Source organism: Akebia trifoliata, chromosome 12, assembly GCF_017979445.1.
Source record: "Akebia trifoliata isolate Shusen 1 chromosome 12, ASM1797944v1, whole genome shotgun sequence".
Classification (NCBI taxonomy): domain Eukaryota; kingdom Viridiplantae; phylum Streptophyta; class Magnoliopsida; order Ranunculales; family Lardizabalaceae; genus Akebia; species Akebia trifoliata.
The window spans coordinates 23,095,523-23,118,003 of record NC_141386.1 but is presented as its reverse complement, the minus strand read 5'-3'; the positions used below and the strand labels follow the sequence as shown (position 1 = coordinate 23,118,003).

The window sequence follows — 22,481 nt, the reverse complement described above, 5'->3', positions numbered from 1 at the left end:
ATTCCCCAACACTTAGATGATTGATAGTCCGATCTATATAAATTAGGAAAACTTTTTTCTCGACCCGTTCTTTCATTGGACCTTTTGATAATCAAACTTGATCATTTAGGAGGACATTAGAAATTTGACCACCCTAAGACCATTCTCTTTCCTTGGTGATTGTTTAGAGACTTTATATAGGTAAGATCTATTGCACCTCCGAATCGTTTCATCACTGAATTTCCCAAAAGCTCATTTTTGACCAAAAATGACAAAAAAAAAACCTCATATTTTGGTCATTTCATCCACTTATGCCATGTCCCATATCACGCCCTGAAATCACAACACGAATCCCGATGATTTAGTAGTCAAAATCTTGAGGTGTGAGATAAATATACACACAACCTAATAGAACAATCGAAGATAATAATACATATGACATGAGAATATACGCAGCAAAACTAAATATCATAATAACAATCCTTAACATCATAAACATCTCCCAAATACAACTTTTCAAAAATGCATCATGTCCCACAATTTAAAATAAAAACACAACAACTAAACTCTTAAAGTGATCTTCAAATTGATGGAGGTTGCAAATCATCGACATAACCTTCTACAAAGATCTTCTCGAATAACTCCTCATAGGTGGGCTCTTCGAAAGCTGAATAATCTGAAAGGGGAAGGATAAGGTGAGTAACAGGAGAATGTTACTCAACAAGATGAACATCGTTCTAACAGCGAGTCATACATGCACGAGTAAACATCTGAACAGTTAAATAATGCAGATTTTCATAATGAAACATACAATAAATGTCTGAGCATACTCAATAAACAGATGTAATAAACTTCAATCTATCATTTCTATCATTTAGTAATATATACAATTTTTAAATGAAAAAAATCTATCAACATTATAAAATAAAGAAAAATACATAATAAGAACATGGTGGTATAATCGACAAGAGAGCAAAGGAACACGTCAATATAATCGCCTCAGTTATGAAAATTTGATATTCCAAACTTCAAATCCGATGTTGAATCCCATCATTAAAATATGATTTTGTGGCCAGTCGGCATATCACAGTTTTGGGACCGTTTATCCGACTCAGACTGGCCGTTGGCCAAGAACCCAATATTGAGTTCACCTAAAGGTGAGGCCTACCGTTTGATGACTGCAAACTAACAATGATCAATAACTAGCCCAAGAGACCCCTCACGTCGAAACCTATTAAGAGGCAATGCATGCAAACCCCGTCTATCTCTACACTACTCAGAGACCGATTTTACACACAACGTTCCATAGGAAATAAGTAAGAGAAATTCCCAGATCTCATAAGTTGTAATATGCCCTAAAGTATCCCATACTACCGAAGAGCATATGACATCTAGCGTTCTCGTAGATTGACTCATCGCTTCTAGATACACAGTAACACGTTACTCTTTATGGGTTTTCTATGAACATTTTCTAATAAATAAAATAATTTGTTTTGTATACTATATACTAATTTCTTTTTATTGAAAATACAAGTAAGATTCGGTAGTGCTCTCCAATGACATTCATCTGTCATTTGCATTCATCAACTAATCCATCCATCTATCTCTCTATCATGTCTTATGTGGCATGGCCACTACGTAGAACTGGAGGCACTGTCTCATCAATCATTCGAGAATATACATTCTCTCAATCCATCCATCAATTGATCGATCAATCTGTCGTCTAACGTCATGCATATCTATCAAAGTATTTTTACTTTTAAAATTATTTCAGATCCATAAAATGTCAACCAATTTCATTCGATAGTTTTGGTTGAGTAGAAAGACTTGAAGAATACGATTTAACCATAAGACGTAAAAGTTGAAAATTTGTGAAATTTCGACGAAGTGTCGAAAAAAGTGATTTTCCAAAGTTGTCGAAATTGAAAACGACTTTTTGTAGATGAAAACTCTCGATAACATGAAAAACACCATGTAATTTTTATAGCTTAATTCAAAATAACGATAAAGATATCAAGTTTTGAAAATTGGACAAAAACGTCAAAATTTACGTTTTGTTCTTGAAATCAAAAATCACATTTTGATATGATGAGATTTGAATCTTGAAACCATTCCCAAAATTTTCAAATGGGGTGTAAAACCATAATTTCATTAAAGAACTTAAAGTAAATAGAAAGTAAATATTTTTAATGAAATGAAGGTGGCTTTTCTATGTAACCACCTTAACAAAACAGAAGAAAAAATCAAAAATCATTTCTGACAAATTTTTGTTAGAACCGGTGGGATAGGTTTTGGGGCCAATAGGACTAGCAGCAAACCAAAAATCACAATTTTGCTCGTGATTTTCATTGATTTTGCTATGAAAGTTAAAATCTCTTATTGATTTAATAAATCAATGAAAAGTAATGACAAAATGAAACTCAAACCACTCCAAAACATCATGATAATTATAATGAAATGAAATCTACTCAATAGAGAGCCTAAAACTACCCTTAAATCGAATCAAGCATACATAAGTTTCGTCGATTCATCAATAAATGTTAAAACAAGAATAATATCAATGATTTAGATTATTTATTATGGAAAATTTTATACAACTAGAGAGTAGAAGGGAAGGCATCCTACTTCGGACTATTTTTGATGGTTAAGCGGAATTGGGGGTCGCTTCCAACCAATCTCAGAAATTTTTTCTTTAATGAAAATTGAAATTTCTTGCATCCATGCATATCCTCGACGACGTGGATGACTTTCCTTCTTGCAGTAAAGCTCGAATCATTCTAGTTTGACGTAAATCTGAGTTGTAAAAATCGAGGAAAAATGGGACTGAGTTTTGTTTGGAAAGAACAATAAGAAAAAAATTAGATTTTTCTTTAGGTTTTTGATATTTATAACTTAAGTGAGAATATAAGCGTCATTTCAAAAATTATTTTTTCGAATGCCAATTCAAACATTCTTATAGTCTATTTCAGATGATTTTTCGACACGAACCTAATGGTGAAATTAGATTGCTCAAATTATATCACTAAATTAACTTTTTACCTATTGGGTAAAAGTTGACACGAGACTCTAGGATTTGACAACTTTTTGGTCCGACTTCAGATTAAAACATGTTTATAAGATAAAATATATTTTTCGATCCTTTTGAACTTATTGGTGAATTTAGTTTGACTTCAAATATTTGAAATTAAGAATCCATACTTTTAAATCAACGTCAGAATTTTTACAAATCTTTCTTCGAGATACTCATTAAAAACTTGGGTATTACACCCCACCCCTTGATGGCAGTTTGGGGATGTTCTATACAGTAAGATATATCAAATCCCTGAACGATGTGTCAATCGAAGCTTTCGTTTGAAAGTTATGGCCAAAATACCCCTCGATGAAATTTTGGTAATTTATCAAAGGTATCACTCTTAAGACTAACGGTGCCACCATTAGAATTTTAGGTGGCACCTAGCGCCACCGACAGCAAGTGCTCAATGGTCATATTTCTAACCATTGATACTCGAAATCCCTTTCAATGTCTTTTAAACCGACTCTTCAGCTCATTTCGTTGGTTGGTTCAAACTCTAGAGAAATTTCTTCTACTTCTCCCATCATCTCCATAGAGTTCTCAATCCATGGAAGGCTCTAGACTTAGTTGAAAACACCTTCAACCCAAGCCTCTCCCATTGTTGAACCTCTTTATCCATCTACCCTTGCTTGCACATACATTGGTAAACATCAAGGAGCTTGGAACATCCTCTTAAAGCAAGGAGCACATCTAGACGAAGATGACATCTTCAAGGACATGAAGAACTCAAGCACCAAATTGGCAAATCGATCTAGTGAGTCAAGTCCTTGTGTGTATTTTTGTTAGTTTTCTTTCATTAACAAAAAAGGATCTTGTTTCCATTCAAAACCAAATTCTTGAGAAGAGTTGAAGACTCTACTCAAGAAAGCAAGGTTCTAAGTTTCCTATGGATAAAACTTAGAGCTTTAATGAGGTGCTACCTCTCTTGAACGAGAAGGTCACAGGATTTAACCAACGAAAAAATTCTATTTCGAAGGGATGCGTTTCTCTCGATTTTAAGATTTTAGAATTTTACCTAGGGATAAAAATTCTATATAAGGTTTCGAGGTGAATCATAAACCTCATTTGATAATAGAACCCAAGACCCTAGAATAAGGTACTTGGTAGTGGATGTAGGCAAGTTGTCGAACCACTATAAATATTGTGTCTACTTTACGATTATGTATTGTGCTTGATTTTATATGAATGACATAAATGTCATGACATGCATATCAATTATTTTATAAATTGTCTACTTCACATTCTTATATTGTATGTTATGCCATAAATCAATTTAGATTAAACTTATGCATTTCTATGTATTTAATCATCTTAGCATAATCAAGAGACCTAGAATAACTTCGGATAGTGAATTTAAATCAGAAATTTTATTTTACCTATTCACCCCCCCCCCCTCTAGGTTTAAACACGGTGAAAAGCCTGAAATTTCAGTTATTGGCGTTCTTGGGTCTAGATGTACTATTTGTTTCCCTTGTTGTGTTGTTGCAACCTTGGGCTCTTGAAATTGAGAGTCTACATGTGCTTCTAGGTGCACCCTTAGCAAGACATTTTAGTGTTGCAAATTGATCATCTGGTCTCCTTGCTCTCTGTTAGGCTATGTTATAGCTCTCTAAATTGGCTATGAAAGCTATGAAGTGATGGTACTTCTATAGGAGCTGATTGCTCAGCCAAATCCACGAGGACATAATGGGGCTCTTGGAGTGTGAGGCATGTGATCCATAGCTTACTGGCAAACGTTTCTAGTTCTGAGAATGAAAAGAGATGGGTTTTTGTAGGGAGTTTAGTAGGTAAAAAATTGAAGAGTCCCCTCCCAAAGATGGTGCCAAAGGTATGGAGGTTTTTTGCAGTTTCCACACTCGAAATTAGTCGTAATCTTAGAACTTCTTTGAAATATTCAATCTTCCGAACTTACGTCTTGATTGGTGACATTTGAGATGGATCTCAACCTCTGAACGAATAATTTATAAAAGAAGAATGATGAAGCTCTGGTGTGGTGCCTGCCAAAGGTCCTCGGAAGATTAAGTCAATGAAATAGTAAAAATTAAAAAGGGAAGTAAGTGTATGTGAAGGGGGAAGATAATGAATAATGTATATAGTGTTGCAAAGGGTTAGAGAGTGAGAGAATGACTCTGAAAATTAAGTGTTGAATCTTCTCGTAGTCTTTGAGAGAAGGTTTTATTCTCACAAATACTGGAATAGGTGTCACCACACTATTGACCTAGATTTTGCCACGTGGGATCTAAGGTAGATGAAGGTTTGGGTGCATGGGAATGCTCTAATCATCATAAATTCTGTCTTATTATGCTTGAAATTTATTTGCCTGAATTAATGAACCTTTTGACCTGAAGCCTTCTTCCAATTAATGAGGCTTACCGACCTTCGAGGCCTACCACCATTCTAGGGTGGTTTGGCTTTAGAGTTAAGCTACTGTACATTGAGTTCAATGGTTCGCTTGATTTTTGCCTACCTGACTTTTCTTTATGACGACACTCTGGCTTCACTTTATGTTGGGCCCACTAAATTTGATGGAGCACGTGTCTTTATCTCAAAGCGTGGTAGAAATGGACTCCACACAATCCTCGAAAATAAGATGATTTCATGGCATGTTTTGGTAACTCGTCCAAAGAAAACATATACTTAAATCTTATCAAGTTGAAAGTTAACTTGAAAATACATTGAGTTGGGTTAGAAACTCAATTGATTTACTCATCTATATAATATTTTAGCTAAAGTTAAATAATTATATTTTTATTTCTTTTAAATAATAAAAACTAATTTTTGATTATATAAAATTTAATACATTTTTATTTGACTCAAGCCAACTCACGAGTTTTTGACTTGATTCAATTGGCATGCGAGGTGGGGTTTTAAAACTATGGTCAATAATACTTGGTTTATAAAAAAGAAAGAAAACTGATATATTAAAAAAAAGACTTGATTTAAGACAAAATTAACTACTAAGTACAATTTAAATATCTGGAGCAACCTATTCTTTTGGATTTGAAGGAATGTTAGTTTAAAAGTCTCTCTCTCTCTCTCTCTCACAGGGGGTAGACTAGAAAAGGGCCCTCTTTCTCTCGCACAGCAAACTACCAAAAAGCATTTGTATCCCTCTTTATCTCAAGCTTCTCTAGCATGGAATTGGAGACGAAATAAAATAATAAAGAATTACTAAAGAAAGGGGGGCATGTTTCAATCATGAACAGCAATTAGGCCAAAGTCACTTGTCAGCTTGTGGTGGCAAGAAAGCAGCTTTTATACCTCTTGCCTTCATCACTGAGATTCCTTTCTCTCTCTCTCTCTCTCTCTCTCTCTCTCTCTCTCTCTCTGCAACAACAATAACTACTACTAGTTGTACAGCCATCACAAAGCTCAACAATCTCTTTTGTCCTCCTCTTGTTTATATCTCTAAACAAAAATAGATGCAAGGATTTATTTCCTGCCAAACCCTCATTTGTATTTTTAACAATTGATTTAAAGAAAAAATATATTTTCAAAAAAAGTAAAAAATAGTTGGATATCAATTGCCCCATCATACACATTCAATCAAGACCATTCATCCATTGATCAACTCTTGGATGAACAATAATCAACGAAAAAATAAATTAAAACAACTCAGCCCATCACCCCTAACCATCAAACGTGCCATGGACTGCATTCAAACCATTATAGCATCTCCTTTAGATCTTACATGTATGCGACACACAAGGACCAAACCAATTAAGGAAATTATACATGGCACACTAACCAAGAATGATACACCCCTAAAAAAAAAATTCCAACTCTCACCTTCCAAACACACCTTAATTAAGTTGAATAACTATATTTTAAGATGAACCCATACCAAGATCAATCAAGTATTTCTGGCATTCCAAGAGGGATGAAGATGAATCAATGGCCCCAAATGACTTGAAAAGAAAGAAAAATACAATCAGCCTCTAAGAGTTCTTGGACGATATGAAATATAGCCAAAAATCAGATATGATATCATGCAAGTAAAGTTGAATAAAATAAAATAAAAAACTTCAAATTAACTCAAGGAAACAGCAAGAAATAAGCAAAATATCACACAAATTTCCATCTAAGGCACCAAACAGCTGCTGCTACATTGGAGCACCACATAATTTCTCAGATGAAAACAGAATATATAATGTGATATATTGGTGACAAAAGATATCAACACAACCCCACTATATTACGTAAAATAATTTGATTTTCAAAACTTTTTTCAGGTTTTTGGGACCAGGAAGAATTGAATAAATGGGCCGAATTTAGCCAAATAAACTAAAATCGTGATGTAACAGCAAATGGGGGCTGACACTTAAACAGTGTTCCAAGATTTGGTTTTGATCACAAGGTCCCTCCTCTATTTAAGTTAAGCAAAATAAATGGGGCATCAACTAGCATTACATGTAGGGACAACAACTTGGCTTCTGGAGAAAACTCGTTACAACTATTTAATAAAGTTCCCTTCACCACATTCAATATATATATATATAAGGATATGATCATGGAATCAAAATTAGGTGACTGATGAAGGCAGCAACCTTGTCAACCTCAAGTGATTTACCTCTAACAGAAACTGAGCTCTTGAACAATAGTCTTCTACTTCCCTTTGAGTTTACAGTAGGCGTACAAACCAGAGCCGAGGAACCCAAGAAATTGTCCAACAACATTCCACTGGAAACAAAATAGAGATCAAAGGAAGTTTATATTGAAAACAATCAGGAGTGAAAAGTACACACTACTGCGTAGAGGAAATCAGTAGTGATAAGAATAAGTTTATACTTACAAAATCAAACGGAAGCCCGCCAAACAGTAGCCAGCCAAGTCCAATGGTAAAGAAATCCTATAATTGCCAAACTTGCAATCATGTATAAAGATGATATAACCAATCAAAGAAACAAAAGTATAAAGATGATCTGGCATTCAAATCAAATAGACCACAAAGAAGGAATATAAATGCCACATATATGCAGATGGCTCACGTACAAGGTATGGACCCATAAAGGAGATGTCCAAGGCCAAAAACTGAACAAATTAAATTTCTGGACCTAAACAATATTTTTTTGGCATTGTTCAAATGAATTTGATAAATCGGATGGTCACAATCATCCAATAGTAATGATATATGGCAAAGATTGTATCCTAAATGGAACCCATTAAACATGGATGACAATATAAAAACACATCAATTGTTGGATGATTAAGACCATCTCAAAGAGTAGTAGCATACGGCTCATTGAGCTCTCTGGATTTCATAAAATGCACCAATGGATGAGAAACAAACCTTCAGATTACCACACATTGTTTGTGTGAGAGCTGAATTGAGAGTTGTATTCAAAAATATACTGTAATTCAAGAAAAAGGCCATTATACAGGAAAGCAGCATCACAGCCTGCAAAACAATCAAAAGCATCATTTCCAATTAGACACTCAGAATTTCATTCCAGAATTACAATTGTAACATATCGTCAACTAGATTTCATAAGTTCACCACAACCATATCAAGCAAGATGAACAAACCATGCATTTACAAGTAGTCAAGTAACTGTTACAACCGATCACCTTATAATACAAGCATCATATAAGCCCATGGGACCATTAAAAAAATAAAGCAGGAAGTACCTGAAAGCCAGGGGAATACAAATGAGGAAAATTCATCGTCATCTCCAAGTCGCCCCGGATATATGTCCAAAACAGCAAAATCGGTCCACATATTATTCCTACAACAATTGTAAAGTTAGATATAAGTTCTCATATTTATCTTAAAGTTCATGATGATCCCATACATTACTTTTGCATTAAAAGGATTCAAGGGTCAACAAATATATTCAGTCAAAAGATATATTATCTTACCATTGCACCACATAAGGCCAAAGCTATTGAGGCCACTAGATTTTCCTGGGAAGATTAAAAAATATAAATATCAAAACAGTAGAACATATAATGAATCTCAGTTGAGAAGATGAAACATTGGAAGATTTAAGGATAAAAAATATTACCGACACGGGCTATAGTTGCGAGATATATTGCTGTAGTGATGTTGGATATAAAAACAATGGCATAACCATAGGAATCAAATGACATGTCCCGAGCTCCAGCAATCAATGCACCAAGAACAATCAATGCCACACTGATGAAACCCTTGGATTTTTCCATTAAAAAAAGGAATTAGAAACGGGGAAATTTAAATGAAAGTAATTACAACAACTTCCCAAGACAAAAACATACTTTCAAAATAGAAACTGCTTATCACGATATTGGTCATGCTTCTACAACCAAAGCATTTAACCAGAAATAATCCTCCAACACAAAATCAGAACTTATATTGATGGTTTAAACATAGAGTCATGATAATATGACGCCCCCCTCTGACACATGCCCCCACCACAGAACCATAAATCATTCACCTTGGGATACACAAGAAAAAGATTTATGGTTATGCGAATCCCGAGGCAAATGATCACTGTTCCTTACTAACTTAGTAAGATTTTAAGCCTTACTAAGGATGGTTTTGCTTAAATGGATTACCACATTAGCAATCCAAAACCAAAACCCTCTAAATTTCATCGAAAAACTCAGATAAAAAAAAATTAGAAAACCAATTTCTTTTGGGCTTGATCCAAGGTTTTGAAAATGGATGGCTACCGAACTTCCACCTAACTCTCAAAATTTAAAATTAAAATTCAAAGGTGAAAAATAAATTTTTTTTTTCAAAGTTCATAGAATTTTGTCCTCCACAACCCCCTGAAGCATCGGATCATGTTTTTTGATGCCACAAGGTGAGCCCAAGGACCCTTAGTAAGGGCGAAATCCTTACTAAGTAAGGCTAGTCGGGCTCTACTTTTTTTCCCAATTGGTGCCACTGTTACCTTCTGGTACACAATCAAATGAAGTGTATGTACAAATATAATCCAAGAATAACTCAAGAGCGGGCAACCTTGGTCTGGTAAATCAAAAACACCAACTAGGAAAATTAATTTTTGACTGAAAACAGCAGGTACAGTGTCTTTGAGACCATCGATGGTGTAAGCACCAAGACAAAGCAATGGTGAGAAAAGGCAGATTACCTGGCAACAATAGAAGATGAATACTTCTGGCCTGTCAGAAGAGACTCTACAATCATTGTAAATACCACGGTGGTCCGTCTAAGGGTGGTATACATTGGAACATTAACTCCACGGACAGACTCCATTGTAGCCAGCTTTCAACATAAAATAAAGATAGGCTCAATGTTATTGTAGTTAACTAGAAAGGTAACATTATATTCTCCACTCAATGTTACTGTAGTTAACGAGAAAGGTAACATTATATTCTCCACCAAAAGGATTGAACCACAATGAAAAGTGAAAAGCATACCATGTAAAGTAAATAAGATATTGCAAGAGGTAGGGTATGAACCAACGTCTTGAATGGTACAAGATCTGTTGAGTTGTCAGAGATGGACCAAGATTCACTAACTGTGAAAGAAATAATCTTCCAACGTCTCAATGCATAGAGAAATGAACACGAGCAGATCATCTGCAACAAGCATGAGATAAAATGCTTCAATAAATTAATGAAAGATCCAGAGGACTCATATTACTTTACAGTCTTCAGTAGGCACTCGGTGGAACCAAATATATGTACATATTAGTAAGGTAAACATTTGAGTGCAAAACTGTGATGCAAAAACCCCAAGTGCAAGCTGGAAGAAATGAAAGCAATTAAAATTTTATGGACAATGGGTAAGAGTGGAACTTAAAATATTAATCTGGCTTCATATTCGGCACTTTAGCAATTAAATTTTCAGTTTTAAATAAATTAAGTTGACATATTTATTTATAATACTCAACATTATCTCAGTTATAAGCTGGAAAAAAAAAATACCCAATTAGAATAGAATCGCTATTCTAATTTCTAACCTTATCTCTAACTCCCAGAGCCATTCCTAAGAGGGTTGCATTTCAGTTAAATATTCATTAGACGCCCCTAGAATCTAAATGAATGGTTTTTTGAGTGAAGTTATTTGACACTTTGTTGAAGTCAACTATCCTCATATTAATCCTGGAAAACAGCACTCGTGTGGATAAACTATCTGCAATTAGTTGCAGAGCTTATGAAATGAGCTGATATGTGCCTATTGTGATTCCCTATTTTAAATAGAATTTCATCTATTCAAAAAATAAAAGTTGAAATAAGTCTAATACATTAATGGGCTTAAATGTTGCAGTCGGAGATTCAAGTCCAGCTTACCCATGAAAAAAAGAAAAACCTAATGGAATAGTGGTTGTTTGGACCACAGCCATGATTAACTTAAAATATAAATATATAATAAAATAAAAATTCAAGTTCTAAGGCCTATTATTGCTAATTTGCAACCAACAGCTCAATGATACTAGGCGTTGGTAAGAAAAAAATGCTTCAACTTGTTTCCATTTTTATCCCTCTTCTTCTTTTCTGAACTCTCTTTCTACCGGTCAAAAAAGAACATATTTGTGAGTTTCTAATCCTTCCTAGCAAGGTCTAAAGTCTTGTCTTGAACAATGATTCAGTCAAGAGAAAAACTGAGACATTCTCAACCAAAACATTCCAAAACAATCCAAAATATACAATGCTTTTCAGGGTCAATGTTTCATTCCGTCTCGGCCAACACTGGAATTTCACAGACAGAACATTCCGAAACAATATGAAACTTTAAAGAAACTGAGTCTCAACTGAAGCATTTCAATGCATAAGTTTCCAAAGTTTCAAGGGACGTATCCTTGTGGGGACCAAAACATAGCCTGACACCAACAAAACTACAAAACAACATATAATTGGACAAACATAGTTCAAAGATTGAGAATAAGCAAATAAACAGTGCCACACCTAAGTTGTAGGGTGTTTAGGCTATCTATGCAAGAAATAAACTAAGCTGCTACCTGAAAGAGAGTGATGACATTTGCGCATGGGAAACTATATGAAGAAAGAGCAGCTTTGTTAAACATTACCAAGAGTACTGCAAAAAATAATATGCCAAACTAAATCAGTTATAAAAGGTTGAAAGGGAAACAAGGGTGCAGTCATATTGGATGAGAAGATGAACATGGTTAGGGGTACCAAAATCTCAACTTAGGATCAATAATACTAATATGTATTCATTCTTGAATACTAAAATAACAAGTTATAGCAAAAACAAAAACTGTAACCACCTCAGAAAGGAACAACAATAAACAAAACACTTGCGTATGATCTTTATGACAGAAGGACTTATCCAAATCACAAGAGCCTAATAGACATGGTTCCAATTAAGTTTGCTATAAAAGATGAAACAAACAAACAATAAAAACAATGCCGTTCTACAGAAGAATGAAAGATGGCCACAACAATTAAAACACAAGTTATGCAACACAAAGAAGAGATCATTTAAAATAAAACAGACAGAAAGCACGAGAACATCGAGAGGATTCATAACAAAAAAGACAAAATAAAGATCGAACCTCCAAAGCCTCTTATCCTACACAAGGAGGTATGAAGCCAGGATAAGACAGGAGGGTTGCAATCAAAGCCAACTCCCAATCACCCAAATTCCAACAGTGACACAGATCCCAAAATGTTCTCCCTCCCAGAAGAAAATAAATCTTTGACTGTATAATCTTTCTTGTTGATTAAAAAAAAAATAGATTAGGAAAGGGTACTTTTAGAGAATAAATCTTACATCACAAGTCTTCCCATAATATCTCCATTTTACAATCTCAAACCTAATACCTCTTCTAAAGTCAATCTTAACATTAGAAATTCCTCGTCAGAAACTAAGATCACAAGAAATTTGGAATGCACTACCCTCCCATCAACCAGAAGAATATTGGTATTTTCTCTCTAACCTCTTCTCTCCATAAATTGACAACTTCGCCATGCCTCCAGAACCACTTCCCAAGGAGAGATTTGTTCATATTTAACCCCCAACCCCAAACTCCCCATTTCTTTACATAGCACACCGATTTCCTCTCCACAAGATGATATGATTTTTTTCACCAAAATCGTGCCACTAAAAATTCCCCGTCAGCCGTTAACATATAACACAAACACACTATTAGAGATCAGAAACAAAGACAAGTGGTGCATAGGCAAGCTGGATAGATTATTCTTAACAGGGTCACCTTACCACCTTAAGAGAGAGAGCCCATCTTCTCTAAAACCACCCGTCTTGTTTTTCATGTCCAATAAACATATTTAGGATGTGTTTGATTAACCATGGAAATGGCTTGGTTTCCATTTTCCACGGAAAATCATAATTTTCATTGTTTGATATAGTTTTTTCCATGGAAAATAGACAGCTACCCACATCTAAAAATTTAGCAAAGGCTTGATTTCACTTTCCCACATATACCCATAGGAAAATGAAATCCACCCTCAAGCAAAATATCTAAACCCTAAACTTCTCCCTCTTTTTCTTCCCTACCACCACAATCGTTGCTGCTATCACCTCCATAACCACCAGTAAGCCTCTCTCTCTCTCTCTCTCTCTCTCTCTCTCTCTCTCTCTCTCTCTCTCTCATATCTTGTTCTTCTTCTCCTTTTTCCTCTCTTCTAATTTTATTTCTAGTATTTTTTCCAAATGCAATAAAAAACGAAAACTTAATTTTTCCACCTACTCATTTTTCCATGGAAAAGTAATTTCCATGCAATCAAACAGACCCTTGGAGAAAATAGGTAAAGTTCCAAGAGACATAAAGAGTAACACAAAAAGAAAATAAATAAAGAAAATAAAAAATATTTTAAAATCGTAGAAATGTTGCAAATGTTATAACTTCATTGTAGATAAGACTTGTAGATAATGTAAAATATTGATTCCAATGTCTTAAAAACACCCCTTGAGGCACATGAGACTTAATTCATCGTGAAGCTCAATGTCTTGGCCTCAAGGCCAAAGCCTCACATAGTTTATAAGAGGCTTATACCTTGTGCAGTTTAGGCTTTAGCCTTGAGGCGTGAAGTGCAATTACGCTTAAACCTCAACTCTATAGAAATATAGTCATCATCACCATCATAGTCGCAAAATTTTGTGGATATCAGCTCAACTAACTTTGAGGATTATACCAAAAAAAGGCGGAAAGAGGAACAATGGAAGAGATCGTTAACCATAAAGCTTAAAATCATGCCATGGAATGTGAGAGGCATGCAAAGAACAACGTTGATATATTAGATTTCTGACATACCAAAACGGAACAGTGATATATATATATATTTCAAAATCTTTGAATGTTTTGCAAACCATACTAAAACATATCAACACATAAAAATAAAAAAGAAGAAATTTTGACAAAAATTGAAAGTATTATAATGTTTCAAGATGTTTCGCAAAAAGTACCGTAACATATGTATACATACTGAAATAATTCTTTTACTTCTTTACCTACTTTTCAAAAAAAAAAAAAAACAAACCATGTGTCCAGTTTTAATTTCAAATATCACAGGTCAAGGGAAAGAAAAACACAGATTCTCCATTATCAATTTAATAAAGGAAGGACATTCCTCCCTGTTCGATTCTAGTTCGACCCAAATAGAAATAGACAACTAGAGTTAGAGAGAGATAAAGATAAAGGGAGAGAGTGAAAATTACCGAAAAGACTTTTAGTGTGTATCGTTATGAAAAAGTGTGACGTATATTTTTTACATGTTTAAAGTGTAAAGGCCTGGTTCTGATCCTAGGTTTGTCGCTTATCACAGAGACTTTACCACCTCACGAAGGTGGTACCTTCGATGTCTCATTTCTAAATTTATATTATCACTTAAAATTTTTAATTCCAAATTATTTATGCATATAAAATGGAATGTTTTGAGTTACCTATGTTTATTTCGGAATGTTTCGAATATTTTTAATGTGTATCATGTGAAAAATGTGATTTTTAATTTAGAACTTTCATTTCTCACTTAAAAATAGTTTCTATAAATAAATATAGAAACTAGTTGCTTTCATTTAAAAGACAATGTTTCAAAATGTTGGTACATGGCACGCCTTCTGGTTTTTACAAAAAAACAAGACAAGGAAACAGAACAACACATTAAACCTTGGGCAGTAAAATGATTGGTGACTAAATGCAAGGCATGTTGTGATTTATAGGAAACGAATTGGAGATGGTGAAGGGCAAGGTCGTGGAGGAGGTTTGCGTTCATAAGGATTTTTGTTGGCTATTTTAGCTAGCCATTGGGTCGTCAAGGGGCATTCAAGTGGTTTGGAACAAAGAGGTGGTCTAGGTGGACAATCATTTATTAGGGGCTTCTCACATGATGTGGGATTTGTGGAACTTGAGATGGTGTACTGGTGGTGACTATGATATCATCTGATGTGAATGAGAAGAGATGAAAAAGGATAATAACTAAAGCACAAGGGATTTTGCATATTTTATCAATAAGAACGAGTTGTAAAAATCCTTTATGGGGGATTAAATTCACATGGTCAAATAACCATGAGAACCCAATTAAGTGCATGAGTTATACATCAAGTTGGGCCCACAGCTAAGGGTACAGTACAGGCTTTTTGTTTCGGAATTAGACATTGTTTGGATGATCAAAGTCTTATGAGCAGAGCCCAAGAATTGAATATTTGAAGGTTGGAAGATTTGAAGAATAAAAGTAGGAGGCAAATTGAAGGAATTTGAAGGTTGAGAGTCAAAAATGACCTCTGATCGACATATAGCAATCAGAACCAAGTCTTGAGAAATTCTCATATCCTGAGAGATTTCTCCCCAATAATCAATGGAGAATTTTGTAAGATATCGATCAGATTAATCGTGGAAGGAAATAAAATAAGAATTTGCTCAAGTTTGTTAGAATTCAACTAAATCAAAAAGGTAAGATTAGATTTGTGTGTTCATCATTTTGAGCGAATGAAAAATTCATTAATTCTGATCTTTCATCTTTGATTCTTGTTTTTCACCATTAATTATAATCTTTCATCGCAAATCTTCGATTTTTTACAATTAATTCTGGTTCTCCAACATTAATCTTTGTTGTCAACCATTAATTCCAATATTTCATCGTTAGAAATCTTCTTAATTGAATTTAAAACTCTTTTTAGATTCAATTAAGAATATTAAGGTCTAATTCTTAACTTCATTTCGAATCTAGGAATTTAAAGAAACAAAATCCATAATGGATCCGATCACCTTACCACTTGCGAGATTGGATCCTCAATTCTTTCTCCTTGTAGTGGGGACGAGATCAAACAAAAACTCTTCAAAATGTTTTCCCAATCAAGAAAAGAAGGAAAAAATCTTGTGGTCCATCGAGAGGGGGAACAACATGTTGAACAAATTCCTAGTCATTAGCAGTTGAAAGGTGCACTTTACTAAGGCTGCACAAGAAGCAATCCCCAAGCAGATCTAAGATTACACGTTTGTGTTACTAGATTTTTGTTCTTTTCTGATTCGAATAGATGTGTTCCAAGACCCAAACCTTATGGATAAAATCGATGATTGATGGTGGTTCTTTCAATAGGAAGGTGATATACATGTTTCGTTGCAAGCTAAAGGCCATGAAGGAGAAATTAGAACCGAACAGGGACACCTTTGGGAAGGTGGGTGCGAAAATGGAAGCTCTTCTTGAGGAAATAGCCTTTATAAATAGGAGAGAAAAAGATGGGGTCATCTTAGGGAAGGATTAAGGTGGAACCTCAGAAGTTGGTGAGACTAGATGAAATCAGCAAGGAACACAAACCAAGGGTAAAAGGGGCTGCGAAAAAAACTACTTCCAAAGTGTTTCTAACGCAAGGAGGAGACCTGACCTTCAAAGGTGTAAGCATATCGTGGGAAAAAATGATATGGAAGTGGTTGGTGAGTCTTAATGGGAGTCTCTCACTGATTGGAGGAATAACATGCCATTCTTCAAATGCATTCCAAAGAATAAAATAGGGTAAACACTGGAGGAATATTGTCTGATTGGTCTTGTAAATGGTGTCTTCGAGGTTATTAGTAAAATGGGGCCTAAGACGTAGAATAGTTTGTCCTTCAGTTATTTTTTCAATTCCTAGGAGCTCTTGTGAAGGCTAGCAAATCATGGTTTGTATACTCATAACAAATGAGTGCACCAACACTAAAATAAAGGGGGCATATTGGTAAATTGATATGGAGAATGCCAACAACCATGTAAACTAGATATTTTTGGATTATATAATGAGGAAAATGTGTTCTGGGAAAGATGAAATAAATGGATCAAAACTTTTGTTTTGTGTGCAACTTGAGTCTGGAGTTGCAACCGAAATATGCATTGTTGCTTTGCTTTTGTTCTCCTTCGTCCGTATCCTTTTTTTTTCCACAAACTCCATTAGAAACGACTTCTAAAATGGTTAGCGCCCACTCTTACACTATTATTTCAGTAGTTTAAAAATCCACTATAGTAGCGAATCTCCCATTGTTCGTTCAAAAAGGGGAAAAAAATTTGTAAAGACCACATGCATCATATTTCACTATTTAACTCAATTTTTTTATAAGTAAACAATTTCATTAAAAAGAGAAGAGCAAGGCCATCTGAGGTGGCCAATCAAACGAAATCAATACAGACGCTACTCTCTCGTAACGCTAAAAACCCATTCCCACCTCCTTATAAAATCTGCAAAAACACCCCTTTAAACTCATCATACACTTTTGACCAAAAGAAAATGACACCTAAAACATCAAGGATAATATCCGGACTGCTCGAGGTCTTCTCCTCAAAGAACCTGCCATTGTGTTCCTTCCACAAACACCACCAAATGGTGAAGTGGGTAATGCTCCAAGGCACCCTCTTCATACCTTCGAATGAGTGCCCAACATATAACCAAGAAGCAAAAGGATCTCGCGTAGTAGCTAGAGAGCAAATTGAAACCCCGAATAACACCAAAAAATGGGACAAAACCTCTTGCACTAGCTTACAATGAATTAATAGATGGTTTGTCGACTCCGCATCCTTGTAACACATCACACAGCAGTTAGCAGTACAAAGGCCCCTCTTCATCAGGAAGTCTAACATTTGAATCCTATCCAAGACATCCGTCCAGATAAAAAAAACCCACCTTAGAAGGTACTCTTGGTCCTTACACCATCACATCCGGGAATGAGGATGGATCAGTTACAATCAACGATTTATAGAATGACCTTACCGAAAATATGTCGTCCTTAGTTACTTGCCAGAATCTCTCATCTTCTTTTTCTACCTAAATATGAACCGAGCAAGTTCGACTAAAAAGACTTCCAACCTCTTGAACTTCCCAATCATTAAAATCCCTCCAAAATCCAAAATCCCAGGACCAAGATCCATTCACGAAATCTTTCGTTAAGACGATTTCCTTCAAATCTTTTCATAGTACTTTCATCCATGTCATTTACGGTCTTCCCCTTATCCATTTAGATCTATCAACTTGCACCAAAGTGCTCCTCATTGGTCTTCTTCGCATTTACTCAAACCATCACAAACATCTATCAATCATTTTACTTCCTATTGGAGTTGTTTAGATTACCTCAAATGTACTTATTTCTAATCTAATTCTATTGCAATTCAAAAAAAATTATTTTGATTCTTTGATAATAGTAGCTTCTCCACCAACCACCATTTTCAATAACTCATCTACCAATTATCCGCCACAAAAATAAATTTGAAAACCAAATAAACATATCTCCTTAGGAACTAGGATATATATATCCCCTAGGAACTATAAGATCTTCATCCTCCAAATACTCATCAGAAATGTGTAGTCATTTTTGAGGTTCCAAGCATAAATGAGATAACTACACACCTAGTGTTACCTCATATTCCTAGTACCTTGTAGCACTATGCTAAAGGCCTCGAAGATGTTAAGTAGTCATTGCAAATCAGTAAAATTTCATCATAAAACCAGTTCTTTAACCCAATGAACAAAATGATCCAATACCAAATGAAGAGGCGACAAGATAAGCTTAGTCAATCTATTTGGAGTGTTCTTTTTTGTGTGGGTTCAAATCCCGCTCACCTCAGTTTAGCCAATTTTGTAAAGGTGGAGAGTATTTCTTATAAAGAGAAACTTGCAACAAACAGCTCTTAGACAAAATACAAAAATAATGGCAAAGATTTTCCAAGAGGAAACCCTTTAAAATAATATTTTTGAAAAAAAAATTACAGGGATTTCCACAAATGCACCCAGAAAAAAAAAAACTATCAATAAAGGGAAATTTTTAATTAATTAAATGAAATAATCTAACACATTATTATTTTATAGAAATTACATACAAGAAAATATAAATCTAAAATCTAACTTATGGGCGAAATCCTATTCTTGGCCATCATCAACATCGTCATAGCCTCATCCCAAAGATTTGGGGTTAGTTAAATGAATCTTGTTTCTTCATTCCATTGACCAAAGCCAGGTCTTATGTTATTAAAAGTGTGCTCATAAGTCATTTACTCATCTGCTTTTATTATCCCCATACACCTTCTTTTGGATCTTGCTTTCTCTCTTTTAAAACCTTCAACTTGAATATTTCAATTCCTAATCTTGGTCAATCATCTTAAATAACAAAAAATAAAGTTGAAACCAAACTAGCAAATTCCATCACCAGTACTATAACTACACTTTCAACGTATTAGGAATCACCATAGCAAGTCTCTAATTTGAGATGGATAATTGATACGGTACAACCTCATCGCATCTCTTTCTAAAATCAGTTGGTGCTTTCCCTATTCTGTACATCAGTCCTTAGGGCGTGTTTGATTACCCTTGAAAATGGGCTGGATTTCCATTTTCCATTGTTTGATTGGGTTTTTTTCCCACGGAAAATGGAAATCCACCCTCATCTAAAACCTAGCAAAGGGTAGTTTTTTTTTTCCCTGGTAATTTCCCAAGTGCAATCAAATGTTGGATTTCAATTTTCCATGGTGCCCATTTTCCCAAAGAATTTCAAATCCCTGGAATTCCATTCCCATGCAATCAAACCGACCCTTGTCTCATTTCTAGACAGAGGATGGAGTCTATGGAGTTTGAATCGTTTTGTTATTTTTTGAATCTGCGTTAAATTACATGAACCAACAAAACCAGATTTTTTTATTTTTTTTTTCCATTAAAAAAATTTCCTATCATTCTTCATGGTCGATAAAATAAAAAATTTGAATCAAATTGAAGATAAACAAAATCCTTAATAAATTAACATCGAAACAAAGGAGAATTTTCTTCGAACTAAAGAGGATAATTGAAGGGACCTGCGCAAAGCATGTAAGAGATTGCAGCTTGGGCTCCTCTTTTGGTCATGGCGGAGCCCTTGAAGAGACTGGAGTCGCCTCTCGCAGGATCAGAGACAGGAAGTGTCAGATTCTTCGAAGAATTTGGGGAAATCATGGCGGATAAATTTGAAAGGATGAGGAGCTCTCTCTCTCTCTCTCTCGCGCCCCACTATTGCAAATTTAGAATTTTGACCAAGGAAAAATAAAACGAGGGTGCGAAAGACCAAACTCCAAAGACGTTGACGGAGGAATTATAGAAGAGAGGGAAATTATTCAATAACATCCTGAACTCCAAAGATGTTTGACGGACAAATTATAGAAGAGAGGGAAATTACTTAACTAACATCCTGATCTAGGCCTTTCTTACTAAATAACCCCTAATTTTGGGGTGGTACTTTAATGATCCAATTATTATCTTTTTGGGGTGTAACTTGGTCCAATTCAAACCGATAGCTTTGGGGGTGATTTGGTTCCGCTTAGAGCAAGTTGTGATTCAGTTCCGGGTTAAGGAAATGGAGAACTGATCAATTTGATTTGGTTCTTGAGTCAAGTTTGTATAGAACCAAACCCTTTAAGTAATAAATAAATAAATATGTATATTAATGTATCATGAGTTATTTAAGGAGCTAGGAAATAGATCAAAGACTTTATTATAGACAAACTAATGACTTTTTATGTATAGATTAATGATTTATTGCATGAAATCTTATGTTTATCATATGTTTGTTTTTCCATTAAAAATATGTTTCTTCTAATTTATAATTTATAGAATATTGACAACCCGTAGGACCAAACTAACCTTAGTTCAGTTTAGGTTGGTTTGTTCCTAATGATATTTTGGTTCGGCTCTGGTTCTAATTTAGTTGAACCGACCTATGTCGGTTTGATTCCAATTTGTACGCGACTGACATGGCAATAGCACAGAACCACATCAGCCACATATCAAAAACCACATGTATTCATCACGACTCTTTAAAGTTACTAGATGGGATTGTTTTAAATCTCATAGGAAATCGAGATGACTCGCCCAATGCGTGTCGACTTTGCGACTTTTTACGAGATAAATGAAATGACTAATCCGAGATTTTGAAAATCTTGTCTAAATTAGTAAAACTCTGCCAAGTCAACCAAGATTTTATATATTTTAATTAAAATAATTCATTTTATTAAACTTTAAATACATATTATCTAAATGAAGTATGATTTTCTCATTAAACATCTTCTAATCAACCTTATTTTATATATAAAAAATTATAATTATGTTATGTAAATATATATAAATAAAAAATTATAAACTGAGACAAATGATTTATCTCATCTGATATGAGTTGATTCGTTCTAGACAACTCGATCTCGTCCCCGAACTAGACATTAAAGGGAAGTTTAAAACCATAGTAGAAGATGGTAAGCATAAACACACATTTATCAAAAGGGTTTATTTGTAATTTAACATAATGAGTAAAAGTTTTTTTTTAGATTAGCAAAACAGGAATAATTTTAAAATTTTGAAAATTAAGCAATGAGATTTTAACATCAGTCGTGCATTGCAATTTTCTGTGTTTCAACTAAAATGACTTTGATTATATTAAACTTAAAAGTAGAAGTAAGGGCATTTATGGACACTCGAATTTTGGTGTCGAACCACTTCAACTCCATCTTCTCTAATAATAATTGTAAAAATTATTATGATAAGTATCATTACAATATATATTATTGTGATACACATAAAATCTCAATTATTGGAAATTATAATTAGCCTGTGAATCTATAGCGCCCCCAAATTCTAACAAGAATCCCCATGATTTTATCTTACAATCTAAGGCATTAAAATTAAACTGTCAAAGATGATAATAACATAAATAGATAATATGACGATAAGATAATAATAAAGAAACGAAAATATAAAATAAAATAAAATAAACTGAACAATAAGCATACCACATACGTACAAAGTATTTGAGTATATGAGTACTCAAATAACAATTGAAATTATAATTGTGCAATTAGAATCCGGTGAATGGTATTGATGGACTCTATTTCACTGATTTGAAGTTGATTATGTCACCTTTTTCCTCATGCCAGCGTGGTACCTACCAAAATCACTCTAACGCTTAAGTTAGAGAAGTGGAGGAATAGTCTAAAGAACTGGTTATACCTCCAATCCGCCAAAAGATCCATTTTTCTATGCTCACTATGCTATTTATAGACCCTTACTGCAAATCAAGATTTCCATCTC

The 22,481-nt window shown here is 34.4% G+C and overlaps 1 protein-coding gene across 3 annotated transcripts; it reads right to left on the bottom strand.

Moving 5' to 3' along the window:
- Window positions 1–320: 320 nt before the first annotated feature.
- On the bottom strand, window positions 321–20,553 carry LOC147389089 (UDP-N-acetylglucosamine transporter UGNT1-like). 3 transcript variants are annotated; one of them, XM_086417970.1, is made up of 11 exons: window positions 20,225–20,553; window positions 11,959–12,035; window positions 10,415–10,576; window positions 10,126–10,259; window positions 9,058–9,188; window positions 8,912–8,956; window positions 8,681–8,778; window positions 8,343–8,450; window positions 7,845–7,901; window positions 7,623–7,732; window positions 321–655 (listed from the first exon to the last, which is right to left on the bottom strand). In XM_086417970.1, exons 1-10 carry the CDS (start codon window positions 20,358–20,360, stop codon window positions 7,658–7,660), a joined length of 1,023 nt encoding a protein of 340 aa, XP_086274096.1. In that variant the 5' UTR covers window positions 20,361–20,553; the 3' UTR covers window positions 321–655; window positions 7,623–7,657. The 3 variants fall into 3 exon arrangements, with proteins under 3 accessions (XP_086274096.1, XP_086274095.1, XP_086274094.1); XM_086417969.1 differs by lacking the exon at window positions 321–655 and adding an exon at window positions 6,594–6,960; XM_086417968.1 differs by lacking the exon at window positions 321–655 and having other exon boundaries at window positions 7,305–7,732.
- Between the last annotated feature and the right edge of the window lie 1,928 nt (window positions 20,554–22,481).

What these genes read in the sequence shown, in the direction of transcription:
- LOC147389089 (XM_086417970.1), bottom strand. Translation starts at nt 20,360, where the DNA reads ATGATTTCCCCAAATTCTTCGAAGAATCTGACACTTCCTGTCTCTGAT. An exon ending in TCATCTTCTATTGTTGCCAG is followed by an intron (nt 9,189 to 10,125) that starts GTAATCTGCCTT and finishes GGGTTTCATCAG; the next exon opens with TGTGGCATTGATTGTTCTTG. An exon ending in TGGCCTTATGTGGTGCAATG is followed by an intron (nt 8,779 to 8,911) that starts GTAAGATAATAT and finishes CAATTGTTGTAG; the next exon opens with GAATAATATGTGGACCGATT.